The sequence below is a fragment of the Scardinius erythrophthalmus genome, assembly GCF_964197995.2.
Source record: "Scardinius erythrophthalmus genome assembly, chromosome: 10".
Classification (NCBI taxonomy): Eukaryota; Metazoa; Chordata; class Actinopteri; order Cypriniformes; family Leuciscidae; genus Scardinius; species Scardinius erythrophthalmus.
The window spans coordinates 4364449-4384654 of record NC_138230.1 but is presented as its reverse complement, the minus strand read 5'-3'; the positions used below and the strand labels follow the sequence as shown (position 1 = coordinate 4384654).

The following is a 20206-nucleotide window of genomic DNA, read 5'->3' as shown; positions in this document are numbered from 1 at the left end:
CTTCAGTCTCTCAGTTCAGGATCTACAGCTCAGATCAGCAGAACTTCACAATCAGAGACTTAATCCACGGCACCATTAACAGGTCCAGTCTAAGGTTCAGACCCGCTTCTACAAACTGCTTGATTAGTTAGTTTCCATATCATAAAAATTGCAAGAATATTCTATAACACTTTATTTAACAGTGTCCTTGTTACATATGTTACATGAACTAATAACAGTAAATTATGCATAATTACACTTAACTAACCCTCAACCAAATCCTAATCCTACCCTAACCCTATAGTAAGTACATGTAGTTGCTTAACCCTCTGGAGTCTGAGCTGTTTTCTGGGCCCTGGAGGTGTTCTGACATGCTCTGACAATTGAGCTTTTTTCAGTTATTTATAAACATATTAATGGCAAAGGTGTAAATTCACTCTATATAGCACAAACAGGGCTACCAAAATATCTGATCAACATGCATGTATATGTTTGAATTTTTAAGAGAATAATGTTTATGCGTGGTTATTGGAAAAAATAAAAATGAAAGTTGCAGAAATAAGACCTCAAAACACATACTAAATATGTGTGAATAAGACTTTTTACTAATTAATTGTGTAGCTTTGAGTTTTGGCTTCAAAATGGTGTGAAAATCATCCTGCCTCATCGTTCTCATAAAACAGTACATTGATTTGAACTTTCTAAAACAGTTTTTTTGTCAGAAGAGGTTTATGCATGGGAGGGGTGGCCCATCAATATTAATGGGCCAATGGCCATCAATATTAATGAGATTCAGACCAGGGGTGTGACATACACTTTCAGTGGCTAATGGGCCATCAAGTGCCTGAACAAAGAAGAGGAGATTCAAAGGTTTTGTTTTTCAATCTGTTTTATTGTAATTCCTCTGTGGAGGCTCTCTTCGGGACAGGTGCTTGGACATGTTTATTGTCACATCTGTAAAAAAATAAAAAAAATAAAAAATAAAAAAAAACACGTGAGCATGCTGATAACACAATAAAAGAACTTGTATTATCATTATCAATCACTAATGGCCATGGATAAAAAAAGACAACTGTTTTTGTCATTTCACACAAGAATAGGTAGGCTACTTTTATATTATTATGATGTAAACACAATTAGGCTACATTTCATCTGTAAAATATTACGTCTATGTACTTACTCAGTATGATTCTCGATCGCACTGAGAACTGAACGACACCTGCGTGCCCCTCTGCGAGGTGCTGGAGAAGGAGAGCTTGAAGCAGACACATTCCTAAAAAAAAAAAAAATTAAAATACAACTGTTAGCATACATTATTCAAAGTAAACTGGTGAGCAATTGATGGTTATGGACCATTGATGGGCCATATAGACCGCACGCATTTAGTGAAGCACGCAATAAACGGATCGTTCGCGAACGACACATCACTAAAACATTTACACAGTCTGTATTCAAAAACATCTGCAGCATGATAAATACTGTCATAGGCCAACCAAAACCAGAACATTTATATAAAAATATAATGTATTTAGACAGTATCACATATTTTACCGGAGGCTGAAATATAGTTGCACTAAACCACATATAACCTATAAGCAGATATTCGCAAACAATCTAGCCTACATTATGCATAATGCAGTATTTTAGCATGAATCAGTGTCATAAGCTAATCAAAACTGAGTGAAATATATTTAATATACAAATATGTTTAAAGAGCAATATCACATTTAAAAAAAAAAAGTTTACACTTGAGCATATAAGTTCCACGGATGTTAGGGATATTGTAAGTCAATCGTTACTGTAAGTTGTCAAAAGCTAGCCAAAACTAGGGAAAATATAGTCTAAAATTTCAGAAATTAAATATATATAAAGTTCTATATTATCAGAAAAGGAATTATATAACAGTAAACAACTTACTCTGAACTTGTATCCTCTGCGGGATCAATTCGCTCTTGAAAATGCTGCCGTTCTTCGTCTGAATTACAATCTTCCTCTGAGGAAAAGGTGAATTCTTCCTCGCTGTCCAGAATCATCTGAAGAGCGTCTTTGCCGGAGAAACGAGCCATCGATCCTCTCTAAACACGATGAATTATCAGTGAATCTGAGCTGATGAAACTTAGTGTTTTCAAGGCATTGATCGGGGGGGCGTGTGCGAAGCAGAGATTACCTAAACTATTTACCATGTGAATCGCGCCGGGGGCGGGGCGGCCTCAGCTTATTAGAGATAATGAAGGCGAAGGAAAAAAACGGCACCTCTCCTTGCTTTCAAACGGATTACATGAGTTGAAAACATTTGTTTTTTATATTAATTACTTCACTTAAAAGAAGAGAATGCCAGCTTCATAAAGACATATTTCACGTGTCTGTGTGAAAAGTATTCGCTGAGTTACAGATCATTTTCGGACGCGTTTCAGAATGACAGAGAGGAGGCAGAACTCGCATCATGTTTGTTTTTCTTTATTTGTCGAAAAGCACAACACTTTGTTTTTATTGTGAGTATACACAAAAATAATACACACTTAACAGGATCGATTGATGTAAAACACTAGCATATAAAATAAAAATTAATATTTTTTTTTTATTTATTTTTTTCACTGATAGTGAAAAAAACGAGCCTATCGCGCCGGCGCGATAGCCGACCTCAGGGGGTTAATATTACTCAGTACTTAAATATATAATTACACTGTAACAATGACACCATAAAATAAAGTGTAACCGAATATTATTTGTTTATGCAAATGTGGTGGGTCCCGGCTAGGTCTCCGCTGGCAGATATATATATAATCCTCTCCTAGGAGTGCTCTGGAAATATATTAAATATTACAGAGAAATCAGTGACGCAGGAACACAGTTGCTCATTCTCCATTGACTCGGATTATATTTATTTTCAACTTCAATTTAACTTTGTATCTGCAATCATGAGTTGTTTTCTGTTATTTTTGTCTGCTTTGCATTTAAGCACAGGTTATATCCACATTTGGATAACATGAAGCAATATATTCTTGAAAGGTCTGTTTTCACATAAATGTATACTCACATATTTTACAAACATTAGCTTATCAAAATTTGTATGAAACCAAAAACAAACATTTTCCATTTAAATCACATTTTTGGTCTATCATCAATCATATCTGCACTTTTCTCTTTAACATCTGTCATCTTTGTTCTCTTATCAAAAGAGTATTTTTGTAATAAATGTACATTTTATAAGTGTTCACTTTATACAACAGGATCATTCTCATTTGCAGTTTTGTCACATTTACACTATAAGAACTCACACTTCAAAAGTAAACATCTCTGCCTCATAACTTTGGCACTCAGTTCTATGAACTTACTCTGTATTATTGTAATATTAACACACATGCGCCCTTAAACATGGTCGCAGCCGTAACTGGTCTTATGCTGTACATTCACATTAACTTTTTACCCTTTAAAGTCCCACTCCGATCATATTTTGAGCTATTTTTAAACATTATCAGTGGTCTTTAAATGATGATTATGCCGTTTTTAGCCAAAATCACAAAACCTGTGCCGTTTTCTGGGACTTCGCTTCAGCAGAGCGGCAGTAGCTCATTAGCAATTCGCCTCTGCGTTGTGGGCGGAGCCGTTGGCACGGAGACGACCCTCCCCCTCCCAATATCTCTCCTCTTACTGTACGTTCACACCGCCGCCGACTTGAGTTCAGCGGCAAACGCCAGCAACCAATCGGAATATATAGACGTCCTTCGCGCTGGCTGATTCCGGAGAAAACATACGATGTAAACTTTCGTTCCTACCAAAACATTAGTTCCGAGAAAACAGAGGAGAAGCTGATCATCGCCATTGCTGGGTTTCCTATCATCGTATTAATTGCAGTTTAACCAACACAGAGTGAAAGTTTATCATTTGCATGTGTTTTTAAGTCCTGCCAGCTTGACAGGGCATATAAGAACGAGGAGAGAGAGAGAGAGAGAGAGAGAGACCCGGCCGCGCGCGCGCACTCACTATTAATAATAATAAATAATAATGTGACCAAAACGGTTATACAAATGCTGTCAATATAAAAGGTTTCTAGTGTCAATGTATTGCTTGTTTATTCTGTTTACTTTTCATGGTGTGACACTTCTCTTCTCCCATGATCGAACATAGAATGCTGCTACGTCAGAGCGGCCAAAGCGTCAACAAGCTTCCTCGTACTTTTTGACAAGCGTCCTTGACAGGGCGGCCAGAGCTTCTTTGCCGCTCAAGTCGGCGGCGGTGTGAACGTACAGTTAGCATTGCAACCCGCTACCGCACATAGGTGTTGATCCGCCATCGTCTTCTCTACTTCTCAGAACCTGAGCGGGTGGGGCGGAGGGGGGTATAAGCTTGTGGCCCCGCCCAGTGGAGTTACTACGTCACAACTCCAGTCTATTTTAGCCGTCATTTTAGCGTCTGCTACTGATTCACAGCCATTTGAATGCAGAAATACTCAGAAATACAACTTTGAGCTTATTTTTCTCAAGATATGTCCTCTAACATAAGAAAAATGCCACAAGAACATGTTAACACCTAGAAAAACATGATTTTCATTGGAGTGGGTCTTTAAACACATATAGCTGTTTTCCACACACGCTGAAATAACCCACAAATGCCCCGAAGCCATAAGAAATAAATAAAAAACAATCTGTGGGCATCTGCCGCCATTTTCTCAACTGCGTTCTGTCAATTTTAACTGTTTACACACTTGACATGTTTTTAGATTACGGAGCACACTTCCCTGGGGATTCATATAAGCTTATAAACATCTGGAGTCACATAAAAGGTGTGTAACTGACCTGGAAATATATTAAATATTACAGAGAAATCACTGACGCAGGAACACAGTTGCTCATTCTCCATTGACTCGGATTATGAGCTCATCTTGCTCTGCGCATCGCTAAATGTCCCCGTGTGACGCTACTCGCGATTACTGCCATGTGTACATTTTAGGAAACATGTCATTGTGTGCTTTTTCCGTACCCTCTCATTAATATTCAATTATATAAATCAGAATAAAATAAAATACTATTGCAATAGAAGGAAAGGAAACAAAAAGTAATAATCTCAACAAAACTTATTTTGTGAGTGTCACACAAATACCCCAAAATCATCAACATATCTGTATATGAACACGGTTGTCACATCTTTACATCATCCAGTCATGTTTAATCTATCATTAATATTGTAAAATGATGTCAGACACATTGGAAAACATCTAATGAAAATAAAATCAACATTTCCATTAGTAATTTCACAGTAGATTATTTTTTTTGTATGGAAATCATTATTTACCATTAAAATAGAGGACTATGTTGGGACATTTTATACAATCTTACCACAGTTTCTCCAGTTTACAGTGAGGATCCTGTAGTAGATCAGAAAGCTGCTTGACTCCAGAATCTCTTACTTTATTCTCAGTCAGATCCAGTTTTCTCAGGTGTGAGGGGTTTGATCTCAGAGCTGATCTCAGAGCAGCACAACCTTCATCTGTAACACCACAATCCCTCAACCTGTAGAGAACAATGACCCCTTACGCAACAAAAATATATTTCTCAATATATTACGTGACAATATATTTCATGTGTCTCCATATATTGTGAAATTGACATAGTAATATATCATATGATATATTATATAATAATATATTATATATGTAAGTTATATATTGCAATATATGGGACAATACTGCAATTATTGCCGTTTTCATATATTGAATAAATACATATTATTATACTATTTAATATATTGTTATGTATATTGAAATATATCCCACATTATATTAAATTATATATTGGAAGAGGCATTGTATATATATGTAAATATATATGTAAAATTATATGCAATAATATACCTCAATGTACAAGATAATATAATCAGATTTATATGGGAACATATATTAAATATGTTGAAAAATATATTGATTTATATTACATAATATATTATATAATTATCATATTATATATTGTATACATGGTAAACATGAAATAATCTAATGTACAATGTCTGTCATATATTTTAAAATATAATAGATTGAATAAGACATCGATAGTTCACATTAACTGAATGAGGTTTATTTCAAAAGCAGCAGCTGAAGGACAACTGTTCTTCATTGTAAAAAAATAAAACAGTTTTTAGTGCAACAAAAACAGAACAATCCATCAGTGGAAAAAACAGGACAACAATCCTTTAGTGCAGTGTTATGTTATGGTGCTAAGAGCCATTAGGAGTGGCGCAATCAGATCGCGCTGGCGCCGCTGCCAGTGTGAGCAGGGGAGAGAGAGTCAGATGAGAGCAGATCTGATGAAACAGCAGGCAGCAGCACAGAGCATTTCTCCAAAGCATTTCTTCTCTTAACAAAAACTGTGATTGAGGCCCTGTTTACACGAGAACGCTCGCGGGTGAAAACGTAAACATATTTTATCAGATGTGCCTTTCGTTTAGACGGCGACGGCGTTTTCGGGGCTTAAAAACGCAAAAAAGTGAAACCACCCTCCAGAGTGGAAATCTTAAAAACGCTCCACCATCGCGTTTCCGTCTAAATGGTAAAAACGCAAAAGTTTGCTAGACAGTGAAGGCACCGATCAGTGCTTCACATTGCCACCTAGCCGCCTGGAGTGCATACTACATTGAATTTCACACACTTTTGCGTCACCACATGCACGCAGATTTCCCCCCCGATAACGCTCGTCTAAACGCAGAATAAAAAGTGATCACTTTTGCGTTTTCTCTTCAGATCGTTTCCGTGTAAACGTAGCCTGAGTGCGCTTGGAAAGTTGGACTTTGGTCATGTTGAGGATGAAATGTCATGTGGGGGAATTCAAAGTGGACTCAAAAAAAAAAAAAAAAAAAAATGTTGTATTGCTGCTGTTAATGATCATTTAATTTATAATACTCTCATCTACATTTTACAATATATGAATCAATACATAGCCATAGCCAATACATAGCCCATCCATATGGCTATATAATGTAAAATATAATGAATGTCATGCAAAAATTTGATTTGGACTATTGTTAATCAATCTCTCTGTAAACCTATGCATGAGCTTGCTTAACTCATAAAAAATACTTTGTTTCAATAAACATACATGCAATAAATGTAATACAGTTTTGTTTGTATATCAATGTATTTTAATATATGAATCAATATATAGCAATAGGTTGTCCATCCATATATTGCTATATATTTTCAAATATATGAGGAAGTTTCTGATACATTGAAATATATTTTCTAATGTATTGCAATATAAATTCTAGTATATTGCAATATATTTTTGTTTCGTAAGGGACACTCTTCAGTCTCTCAGTTCAGGATCTACAGCTCAGATAAGCAGGAACTTTACAATCAGAGACTTAATCCACGGCACCATTAACAAGTCCAGTCTAAGGTTCAGACCCGCTTCTACAAACTGCTTGATTAGTTTCCATATCATAAAAATTAAAAGAATATTCGATAACACTTTATTTAACAGCGTCCTTGTTACATCTGTTACATGAACTTACCATAGTAATAACAGTAAATTATGCATAATTACACGCAACTAACCCTCAAGCAAATCCCAATCCTACCCTTACCCTATAGTGAGTACATGTAGTTGCTTAATATTACTCAGTACTTAAATATATAATTACACTGTAACAATGACACTTTAAAATAAAGTGTAACCGAATATTCATTTTTTTATGCAAGTACCCAAAAATCATCAACATATCTGTATATGAACACGGCTGTCACATCTTTACATCATCCAGTCATGTTTAATCTATCATTAATATTGTAAAATGATGTCAAACACATTGGAAAGAATCTAACGAAAATAAAAATCAACATTTCCATTAGTAATTTCACAGTAGATTTTTTTTTCTTTTTTTTTTTGGTATGGCAATCATTATTTACCATTAAAATAGAGGACTATGTTGGGACATTTTAAACAATCTTACCTCAGTATCTCCAGTTTACAGTGAGGATCCTGCAGTAGATCAGAGAGCTGCTTGACTCCAGAATCTCCTACTTTATTCACTGTCAGACCCAGTTCTCTCAGGTGTGAGGGGTTTGATCTCAGAGCTGATCTCAGAGCAGCACAACCTTCATCTGTAATACCACAATCCCTCAACCTGTAGAGAACAATGACACTCTTCAGTCTCTCAGTTCAGGAAACACTGATATAAATAATAAGATATATATGAATTTCTCCTTTCTCCTCAACAGATTTGTATATGAAAGCAGTTGTCACCTCTTCACATCATCCGATCATGCTTATAACTATTGTTGTGGAAAATATGCAATTGTCCTGTTACAAGTATGCCTTTTTGTAAATTAGTTAACCTGTAAATAATAAAACTATATTTAATTGAATCTAAGAAGCTCGTCTGCCAAAAGTCTTTGATTTCTAAAAAACTGAACTGAACAGATCATGAAGAAGTCTTCTGACCTATAGATTGTGAGTATGAAAATTCAGATGCTTATGATTTAGGACAGATTTTACGAACTTTCCCTAACCTGAGAATAATCAACATAAGGTTAAAGGTGTCTAGAAATACGCACCATGAAACACTATCAAAAACTATCAAAAGTAAAATGACCTCAGAAGCTTTGGAAAGAATCTAATAAAGATTATTCATCCTTTTCAGTGACTTGATGGTAAACTTTTTTGGTATATATTATTTTTGTATATCATTCATTATTCACCACAGGAGAGAAACACACAATGTTGAGAGTATTAAATCATGTTTGATTCAAATTCAGAGTACTTATTTATTCTTATGGAGCCTGGCTGATTTAGTTTAGGTCTAGTCGTAGTTAAGGATAGCTCTACATTGGTTCATGATTAGTTCATATCTTCGCTAATCACGAGTTCATGTTGAAATAACTATTAATTCAGGTATTAGTATATGATTATTCATGTGCTGTTATAAGTACACCTAAGATATATATATGTGAATTTCTCATTTTACAGTATTGTTTTGGTACGAAAGCACATGCTAAACTCATAAATATGGACAAATAAAGAAGTGTAAAGTCCATGATTGTGCCTGATGAAGACCTGAGGGTCGAAACGTTGCTTGAATAAATTATTTTGGAGCAGTAATTTTCAGTGTGCGGACTTCACACTTCTTTATTTGTCTATATCATTCAGTTGTCCTGCACCTGCGCCCAATCTGGGTGTTTGGGATGTGCACACCATTTTTGTATTTTTAAACTCATAAATATGATCATGTTTTATCAGTGTAATGATTGTTGTCAGAGTGACTTACTGAACTGATCTGGACTCTTTAACCACAGGCATCAGCTTCTGAAGAACTTCATCTGCTGTATTATTGGCTCCAATAAACTGTTTTAGATCAAAAACATCCATCTTCTGCTCTGATGTCAGCAACACATAAACCAGAGCTGACCACTGTGAAGAGGAGAGTTTGTTTCTTCTTATTCCTCCAGATTTCAGATAATGTTGGATCTCCTGCATCAGAGAATCATCACCCAGTTCATTCAGACAGTGGAACAGATTGATGGATCTCTCTGGAGAGCGATTCTCCCTGATCTTCTGTTTGATGTTCTGAACTGTTTTCTCTTTGTTGTAGGAGCAGCTTCCAGTCTGTGTCAGTAGTTCTCGTAAGAGAGTCTGATTGGACTCCAATGAGAGACCCAGAAGGAAACGCAGGAAAAGGTCCAGATGTCCATTCTTACTCTGTAAAGCCTCATCCACAGCTCTCTGATGCAGCTCAGATAATGAGTGATATTTCATCTGGTTTAAGATTTTAGAAAAGAAACTTTGTATGGTTTTGTCAAACACATTTCTGTTCTCATTTGTAAAGTGAATGTGTGCATATAGAGCTGCTAGATGTTCCTGGATGCTCAGATGAACAAAGCAGAAGACTTTCCCCTGATACAAGCCCAACTCCTCTCTGAAGATCTGAGTGCACAATCCTGAGTAAACTGATGCTTCTGTCACATCAATGCCACACTCTCTCAGGTCTTCCTCATAGAAGATCAGGTTGCCTTTCACAAGCTGCTGGAAAGCCAGTTTCCCCAGTTTGAGAATCATGTCTTCATCTTTCACTCTCTTCTCATAGTCCTTCTCATGTCTGATGTTGGTCTGAATGATCAGGAAGTGTGTGTACATCTGAGTGAGAGTCTTGGGAATCTCTCCTCTCTCTGCTTCACTCAACATCTCCTCTAGAACAGTGGCTGAGATCCAGCAGAACACTGGGATGTGGCACATGATGTGGAGGCTCCTCGAGGACTTCAGGTGTGTGATGATTGTATTGGCCAGACTCTGATCACTGATTCTCTTCCTGAAGTATTCCTCCTTCTGTGGCTCACTGAAGCCTCGTACCTCAGTCACTCGATGGACACACTCAGAGGGGACGAGATCCGCTGCTGCTGGTCTGGAGGTGATCCAGATGAGAGACGAGGGAAGCAGATTCCCCTCAATGAGGTTCGTCAGCAGCTCGTCCACTGACGCTGATTCAGATATATCACACAGTTTCACTTTGCTCTTAAAGTTCAGAGACAGACGACACTCATCCAGACCATCAAAGATGAACAACACTTTATATTCACCACAGGATATTTCCATTTCTGTTGTTTCCGGGAAAAACACATGAAGAAGATCTGAAAGACTGAGTGTTTTGTCCTTCATCAAGTTGATCTCTCTGAAAGGAAGTGGAAATATGAGCTGGACGTCCTGATTCTCTTTCCCTTCAGCCCAGTCCACAATGAACTTCTGCACAGAGACTGTTTTCCCAATGCCAGCGACTCCCTTTGTCAGCACAGTTCTGATGGGTTTGTCTTGTCCAGGTAAAGGTCTAAAGATGTCATTGCATTTGATCGGTGTGTCCTCTGTTTCTGCTCTCCTGGATTGTGTCTCGATCTGTCTCACCTCATGCTCATTATTGATCTCTCCACTTTCACTCTCTGTGATGTAGAGCTCTGTGTAGATCTCATTCAGGAGTGTTGGGTTTCCCTGCTTTGCTGTTCCTTCATACAGACACTGAAACTTCTTCAGCAGGTCTGATTTGAATCTGCTTTGGACCAGTGAAAGATTGACAGATTACAAGATAAAGAGAAAAGTTTTAGTAAAATAACAACACTCTCTAATTAAATAATTAGACAATATCACACAAGCAACAGTGCTGTTGGTCTCTATATCAGTAAAACTGTTATTTGGCCGTTTGCACAAGCCTCTGGGAATTGGATATTGATATAAATTTTATTATTAGATTTTTTTCTCAATTCAAATAAATATGTAAATATCTGAGATACATGTACATTTTGTAGGGAAAAACCTCTCAACTAATGCAGTAAACTATACAGTGGATCTGCTTCACTTGATCATTACTATAATATTAAAGGTAAGAATTAGCAACAATGTCCAAATTATTGAATTCAACTGAATTCAGACAGAATAAATCAACATTCAATTTAATCTGAAAATCTGAAGGCCGGTTTAATGAACTTCCATAACCTGCAGCTCCTGAACTTCCTGAGTACTTTATTCTAGATAAAAAATGTTGTACCTCAGATCAGTTGGTGTGTTTTTTCCTTTAAATATTACACAAGGATCACATGACAAACAGGGAATCACATGGTAAGAGACAGAAACATGACATTAGTCTTGTTCGACTTGTACCGGAGCTGCAGAGACCGATCGGTTTATGACATCAAAGTACCGTGAGAGCGAGACGTCTCCTTATGCTTTTGAATTGCTCTCGCGGGACTTTGGTGTTATAAACCGATCGGTCTGTGCAGTGCCTGCGTTACACTTCATATTTAATGTATTTATGTTCAAATTACTATGTTTCTTCATAGTTTTTTTTTCTAAACAGTTATGTACATTAGGGTTTTATGTTACATTTCATGTTGTTAAATTAATGTTTATTGCATTTATAAAATTTCATGTGTGTTACCATGATGGTGTTTAGTGTTTGTGTGAATGAGACTGTGCAGCTTCTATGAATCACTATTACTTGTCTTGTGGAAAAGCTGCTTGTGCTGAGCTTTGATTCATCATGTGACTCTCATCTCCACTGTGATTGGTGGTTGTTAATGAAGTACAATGGTACAAAATAGATATTAATACTTCAATAGATCAGTATATTAACATTATATCAAATAATAAAATACGTTTTTTTACTCTAAATTTAAGTAAAGTCTGTAAAATTTTAAATATTGCTACCATATTTTTTAGGGTAGATTTCAGTTGTTGTTTTTTTTAACAGTGTGATTTTACATGTAGATAAACTTTATATAGACTCTATCTATCTATCTATCTATCTATCTATCTATCTATCTATCTGGCCACCAACTGGACCTGGTTTACACACACAACTGCATCACAGACAACATTCTGGTGAGACCTCTCCATGTTTCAGATCATTTCCTCATTACTTTCAGTCTACAACTCTATCCCTGCACCAACAACCCCCCCCACCAGTCACTTTCAGACGAAACCTGCGCTCACTTTCTCCCGCCCATCTTTCCTCTGCCGTGTCATCTTCTCTTCCCCCACCCTCACAATTCTCATCTCTGGATGTGAATACCGCAACGGATACCTTATGCTCCACTCTAACCTCTTCTCTAGACATTATCTGCCCTCTCTCCTCCAGGCCAGCACGCGCTACTCCCTCCAACCCCTGGTTATCTGAGGTTCTTTGTGAACTCAGGGCAGCGGAGAGGAAATGGCGCAAATCAAAAGACACATCTGACCTGAGTATGTATAAATCTCTCCTCTCTTCCTTTTCTGTGGATGCAGATGTTAATGCTGCAAAATCTTCATACTTCCACAACAAGATCAACATCTCCTCCAACACACGATCACTCTTCAAGACATTCAGCTCTCTCCTCTGTCCACCTCCACCCGCCTCCCCTTTAACTGCTGACGATTTTGCGAACTTCTTCACCAACAAAACAACATCTATCAGCCGTCAGTTCTCAGCTCCACACACACGGGAACCCAGACCGACCCCTCCCATCAGGGACGGATTATGACTTGTAAAGGCCCTGGGGCCAGTTATCTCCAAAGGCCCCCCCAGCCCCCCTTCAGATTAATAATAAAATCGTTTTTTGATAAATATAATGCACAATGTTATTGATGAAGACAGGGCTGCCAAATCTCACGCATCGTGTTGACACGGTTCTCTGTTTTTTCACGCAATGAAAAATCACGAAGCAAAGAGGCCACTGACACCAACAGACAAGACAAGGCAGGTTACTTTTGATCAGACGCTTTTGCCGGGGAAACCGGACAATAGCCTGCTATGTAAACCCCCGAAATCATAAGTTGTTATTTCATTGAACTCAGGGCCGGATTAAGAATTTCCTGTGCCCTGGGCAACAAGACTCAACACCCCGGCGAGGTTAGGGGGGTTCGAGGGCATGCTCCCCCGAGAAAATTTGAATTTCTCTGATCTACATATGTGCAATTTAGGACTTTTGAAGGCCAAAAATTATAAGAAATAGGCTAGCTTTAAACCCTTGTCATTAGATCATTTGTCAATACCTGCTCTCTCCTCATCGTCATATTTATTTTTCTCTCAGTCTTCTTATCCTGGCCTATTTCTTCCCCTCCTAAAGCTGAACTTAGTCTTTTCATTTTCGTCTGTAAACATAGGCTCAACTGATATTTATACGTTTTATGAATCATTTTCTTAGACAAGTTAATTCACTCAAGGCTAAGTCAGTATTGACATTAGGAACCTTCTGCAAGCTTTGGAATTTGAAAATGTCTGTTTTTAAATGTTAAAAGTAATTTGAAATAATACACATTATAGACTAAGTTTACCGCAGTTGGTGGAATTGGCAGACGTTCCCTTAAGGATCATGCGCTGTGGAAACGCGTCAAAGCATTCTCAGGTATAATTATGCAGCATTAATGCACAAATGATTTTGAATGAATATTTTCATCATGTTGATATGCAATGGTCACATAATGTTAAAACTAATCTTGCTATTGATATTTTTGTTAGACTACCAGTCTGACTCATTTAACAGGACTGGCACGAATCTCTTGCTGGAAACTTTGATTAACAGCTGATATCATCATCATAACCTTAAATGCTAAATTCAATGTGCTCTACCTTAGTATTGTTCTAACTTAGTTATGTTATGTAAGGACATAAGATCAGCAGATCTTATACAGATTCTTACATTTGTAACTCCACAGGGCCTTCATATTCACATAGGGCCCAACAGTAAGTTCCAGGGAGTCCTCATAGTCCAAGTGCCTTGTTTAAGAGGCCTTGTGTATGGGACACATATATTACAGAATTAATAAACATTTGTTTTCATTGTTAATGGGTTTTGTGAACCAAACTGGATTGCGTGGCCTTAAACCCCAGGGCCCCCCCGGGCTTCTAGTAGGCAAGCGCCCCTGGGCACTGGCCCCATAGGCCCGGTCAGTAATCCATCCCTGCCTCCCATACACAAAAGAAATGTAATTGAAATATATTTTCAGAATATATTTTTAGAATATATGCAAATATTTGAAATTGGCCCAATAAATATATTTTAATTAAATATTTATTGACCTTAAATGACAATTTTATGTAGGAAACAACACACAGAATGCAGAGTTTTTCCCCCCCTATTTTTACAGAATTGAATACAGATATTTAATAGTGTGTGTATGCAGTGTTAGACACTGAGTTCTATCTATTGTTTAAGTGCACTTCACTGTTGGAGTGTCACTGCTATACTTGCATCATAAATATTGTGCATATTTTCAATATTTAAATGACTTCAGGAAAGATGCCAGTAAAACAACAATAAATCTAATAATTGCACTTAGTGTTAAGTACGTGCCACCTAATATGGCCTAATAGTCCTAGGAAAACAACTATCTGTCATTTTACATTGCAGTCATTTAAATGTAAGTACAGTATTTATTATAGCTGTGTGTCATAATACAGTAGTGAAATATGGTAGCCTACTGTTGTGCATAGGGGAAAAGGTAGAGGAATTACTATGATCAAAATACATTTTCGAACCTTCTTTAGCAAGCTAAACATTTTACGACCATATATTTTGTCATATATTTTACATTACATGTTATAAATGTAAATATATTTCACACTTAACATCATATATTTTTGTTATATTTCAGAATATATTTCAAAATGATAAATATAAGTGAACAACAATGCAAATATATTTCAATGTATTTGGAATATATGACACATATTTTTGACACTTTAAAATATATTTCAATATATTTCTTTTGTGTATGGGTACCACCTGTCCTCTAGACCCCATCCCCTCACACCTTCTACAAGCCATCTCTCCCACACTTCTCCCAGCACTCACACACATCATCAACTCATCCCTCCATACTGGCACTTTCCCTACAGCATTCCAGCAGGCTCGGGTTACTCCACTGCTTACAAAAACAACACTAAACACATCATCTGTAGAGAACTACAGACCTATCTCTCTCCTACCATTCATTGCGAAAACACTTGAAAGAGCTGTTTTCAACCAAGTAACATCCTTCTTGTCTAACTTACCTTCACAGATCACATTTCAAAGACCGCTCGATCATGCAGGTTTGCGCTGCACAACATCAGGAAGATCAGGCCTTTCCTAACTGAGCATGCAACACAACTTCTCGTCCAGACCCTGGTCATCTCTAGGCTTGATCACTGCAATGCTCTTCTGGCTGGACTTCCATCATGTGCAACTAAACCTCTACAGATGATCCAGAACGCTGCAGCTCGTCTTGTCTTCAACGAGCCCAAGAGGGCCCACGTCACTCCTCTGTTCATCTCTCTGCACTGGCTACCTCTCGCTGCTCGCATCAAGTTCAAGGCATTGACGCTTGCTTACAGATCTGTCACAGGCTCAGCTCCCTCCTACTTTCACTCACTCCTACGAGCCTACATCCCTACCAGAAGCCTACGATCGGTCAACGAGCGACGTCTACCAGAAGCCTACGATCGGTCAACGAGCGACGTCTCGTGGTTCCATCACAGAAAGCCACAAAATCACTTTCCAGAACATTCTCATTCACAGTTCCTGCTGGTGGAACGCTCTCCCCACCCTCATCCGGAATGCAGAATCGCTGACAACATTCAGAAGACAGCTGGAAACCCATCTCTTCCATGAGCACTTAAAGGTATAGCGGAGGATTTTCTTTTTCCGGGTGGGTAGTGTAAACTATTGGTCCACCTAAGTGTCAATCATTCTGGTGATATGTTTACGTAAGGCCGTCGTACGTGCTCGTCCCTTAGTTTTCGCTTTCTGCGCATGCGCACTTTCAGGTGTTTATGTGTGGTGGTGAGCTAGAGCTAAGCCATTCATTGAAGCTCGCCGTTTCACCGGGTCCTTTGAAAATGTCTGAGGGTCGCAAGAGAAAAAGTTTGTACGAACTGTATGAGAAGAGAAAGGCCTCAGAAGAGAGAAACAAGATCAGAGTGTTTTTGGGAGATTGTTTCACACGATGGCGTGCGCTGAAAACACAGGTCGGGCTTCCCACTGATGCCTCAGTCGCGAAGTTTCTACTCGACAGGTAAAGTTTGGCATGCTATTTGGAGAAAAAGTGCAAATCTTCTTTTGGAAAGTAATCTTGTATGAGTGATGCCGACAGCAACTTGTAAACAGAGCGTGCACGAGGAGAACCTCGCACACGTTTAATAGGCGCAGACATCCCAAGTCTCCCGGAAGTTCCGGGAGTCTCCCGCATATTGATAGTGGCTCCCTGATACCCGCAAATGAGTTAAAATCTCCCGGAATCTAGAGCGAGCGAGCCAGAGCGCGCGTGCACAGCAAAGAGGGAGAGGGAGCGAGAGACCTTGCGTGTGTGCGTGTGTGCGCACGTAAGATAGAGAGCATCTGATTGGCCTGTTTCGGTAAATCAACCAATCAATTGTCAGTGTGGGCGGGTTTTATCGCTTCTCCCGAACCGAATTAATCAGTTCAGTGTATCTAGAAACAGGAGCGCCATGGCAACGGGAGAGTGCCACAAAAAAACATGCAAAAAACGAAAGTATAAGATACATTTTACGGCAGACTACATGAAAGTGTACCCCTGTCTTATAAGAGTAAAACATAATGATAGTCTTGCATGTTGGTAAAGTTTGTAACAGTGACTTCAGCATTGCCCATGGCGGGTTAAATGATTGTAAACGACATGTTGAGGTGAGTTCAAGTTTCATTTCATTCATGTGCATATTAGCCTATTCCTTAGACCTGTTTAAAGCTGCAATGGAATATAAATAAAAGCAGTTTACATGAATAGTATAAGCAGCTTATAAATAGTAAAAGTAATCTACAAATTGTAACATTATGAACAAATAAATGCATAGGCCTATAGCCTATAGAAATTATGTATTATGCTTTTATATATTTTAGGGACAACAACTCTGTGGTGAAATGTCATATCCTTGGGGGGGGGGTACCTCCCTGAAATGAACTTTTGCAGTTTGGGATGTCTGTAGGCGTTCCCTCTCGGGAGCAGGTAGAGTGTTGAGCATGTGCATTTTTTTCAAAAAGTGGAGAGGGCGGTTCTTATCTAAAATTCGGAAAGATCCTCCGCTATACCTTTAACCAAAAAAAAGAAAAAAAAAAACCTTTCTCCTTTAAATCCTCGCTTATCGGGCTGAACTTCGCATTTTGAGCACTTCTTTAGTTGTTTCTCGCCTCTCCACAATGACTTGCTTAATTTAGTCCTAATTTGTGAGTCGCTTTGGACAAAAGCGTCTGCTAAATGACTAAATGTAAATGTATCTATCTATCAAATGTTGTACCTCAGATCAGTTGGTGTGTGTTTTCCTTTAAATGCTATTGGATGCCCCATAGACGCGTCACTCCTCATGGACACACAGCTGGACTCCGGTGGGTTTGATTTCTGTCTGCAACTTTGGCTTCAATAGAAAACAGACAATTTAAAAAAAACAGATATAACATAATAGACAAGAATTCAAATTGCTAATTTTACATGTACAAACTTTATATAGACTATCTATCTATCTATCTATCAAATGTTGTACCTCAGATCAGTTGATGTGTGTTTTCCTTTAAATGCTATTGGATGCCCCATAGACGCGTCACTCCTCATGGACACACAGCTGGACTCCGGTGAGATTGATCTGTCACCCTTAAACTGACTTTAACAGAATAGAGACAAGAATCAACTTGGCTGATTTAACATGAAAATAAATCCCACATGAGAAGATTGTCTAAGATCGTATACCATACTATTCCATACCAACTTTATTTGTTAAGCACTTTACAACAACCAAAGTTGACCAAAGTGCTGTACAGGAAAATTATGCAAAGTTACATTTAACGACATAAACATGCATACAAATAAATGTATGCTAAAGAGTGATGAGACTGTCCAAGGATAATGTCATATATCATCTAGCTGTCGACTGTATCTGTGTGTCTTTGGACCGTGTTTAAAGACCCTGAGTGTCTCCAACTACTGTATATCCCGCACCAGAATATGATAGAGACAACAGATCACTATACCAGCCCTGGCAAACACACACAACACCCTGTTATGTGCAGAAAATGAGTCTTCTATAACATTAAGATCATATGAAGATTGAAGTACCTGAATCCTGGAGAAGAATATCCATGTCTGAATGTGTGTGTGTCGTCCATGATTCATTCAGTCTTCATGGAGCTTCAGTCAGATCTGTCATGTTTGCACCAGTATTTCATCTGTGTGTTTAAAACAGAAATATCTCGGCTGAACAGACTGGGAAGTTTGTAACACTAGAGTTTAATGTTCTTCCACTGAAGCCTCAAATATTGTACAAATGGGACAGTTTACTGTAAGCCCACATTAATACTTCTGTGAAACTGTCTAATACAGTATACACAGGTCCACATTTTAAAATAAAATGTTTGATTTTTATGTAAACCAATAAATGTATTTATTGGTATTAAATGTTCAATAAAAATTACATTACATAAAGGGAGATTGTAACAACAGCACTCTTTGTAATTGACATTCATTTACACAGAAAACTATATCAAAGTTTAAGAAACACAGCACAAAAAAAGTTAAAACAAACTCTACAGAGGTTAAAGAGAAAAGTTTGTTTTTTAGTAATGAAAACGAAAATTAGACCTACATAAAACGTGTAAACGTGTATTCTAACATATATGGTCTAGGCTATATGTCTATGTCCAATAATTGATAAGTTAAAAACAACTGCATATTAAGAATTTCATGTTTAATGTACTTTAATATTTCATGGTTACTTACGTTAGTGAGGAAGTAAGTTCATTTCCATTCGCCACACCGGAACACTTGCTCTGAATATAAAGTTATTAAACACCTCGAGGCTCGAGTTTTCCATCAACAGCTCGTTAAATCAAACTTATACAAACATCCCTTGATACTTGGATGATCCGTTGTTCTTATTTAAAGATTCTTAAAGCCGGGTGTAAAATGGCGCTGGTAAATAAAACACACCTGAATGTACTTTCGCTTTCACTAAGCCCCTTTTGCCCCTTATTGTGTATTGTGCCCCTCTCTGATAAATGTAAATTATTATTATTATAAATATTATAATAAATATCAATACACTTATACACCATTGCTACTAACAATAATAATAAAAAAAAAAAATGTTATTTAAAAATAAAATTGGCGGAGGTGACGTCATAGGCGGAGTTTCCCTTGCAGCGGATCTACAGCAGTTCGCCGCGAGTCTTCAAACTACACGAGCAACAGGTAACATTCAGCTAATATGGAAAAGTTACATTTATCCTACTGTAGAAGGTAGGACATTAGGACCCATTAGACGCCACCTCCGAGCGCTTCTTTTTCTATTTTTTATTTTTTTTATTGTATTATGCTTGCAAACAATACAGAGATGACAAACATGTATACAAATTTGTATCAGAATTACAAAAATGTCAATACAAAATATAATAATATGTACAATGTCATCTGAACATACATAATAGCAGTGCATAACCAAGACAAACAAGAATAAAGAAAAATGAAGAAGAAGAAAAAAGGAATCATGAGGGTAAGACATCTTATATATCATTTAGTTTAAATTGCTTTCTTATTTACTGAGGATGAAATAGTGTTAAGGTACATTTTAAATTCTTTCAAAAAAAAATAAAACAATAAAAATTGGTTTGTTATTGGTGAATTTACATTTATGAATGTAAAATTTGCCAATAAAATAAAATAAATTAATAACAAAACAAGCTTTTATTTTATTGGGGTCAGACTCAAAGTATCCAAAAATAATGTCTTTAAAGGTT

At 37.4% G+C, this 20206-nt stretch overlaps 2 protein-coding genes across 3 annotated transcripts in view; both read right to left on the bottom strand.

Annotated features, from left to right (window-relative positions):
• Positions 1–20206, bottom strand: part of LOC308697126 (uncharacterized protein) — an 874503-nt gene that overhangs the window by 603055 nt on the left and 251242 nt on the right. The gene's annotated exons all lie outside the window — the stretch shown is intronic.
• On the bottom strand, positions 794–19408 carry LOC308697137 (protein NLRC3-like). 2 transcript variants are annotated; one of them, XM_081376256.1, is made up of 9 exons: positions 19191–19408; positions 18531–18640; positions 17962–18078; positions 17719–17835; positions 9235–11004; positions 7921–8094; positions 1897–2054; positions 1160–1252; positions 794–933 (listed from the first exon to the last, which is right to left on the bottom strand). In XM_081376256.1, exons 2-7 carry the CDS (start codon positions 18578–18580, stop codon positions 2009–2011), a joined length of 2274 nt encoding a protein of 757 aa, XP_081232382.1. In that variant the 5' UTR covers positions 18581–18640; positions 19191–19408; the 3' UTR covers positions 794–933; positions 1160–1252; positions 1897–2008. The 2 variants fall into 2 exon arrangements, with proteins under 2 accessions (XP_081232382.1, XP_081232383.1); XM_081376257.1 differs by having other exon boundaries at positions 9235–11001.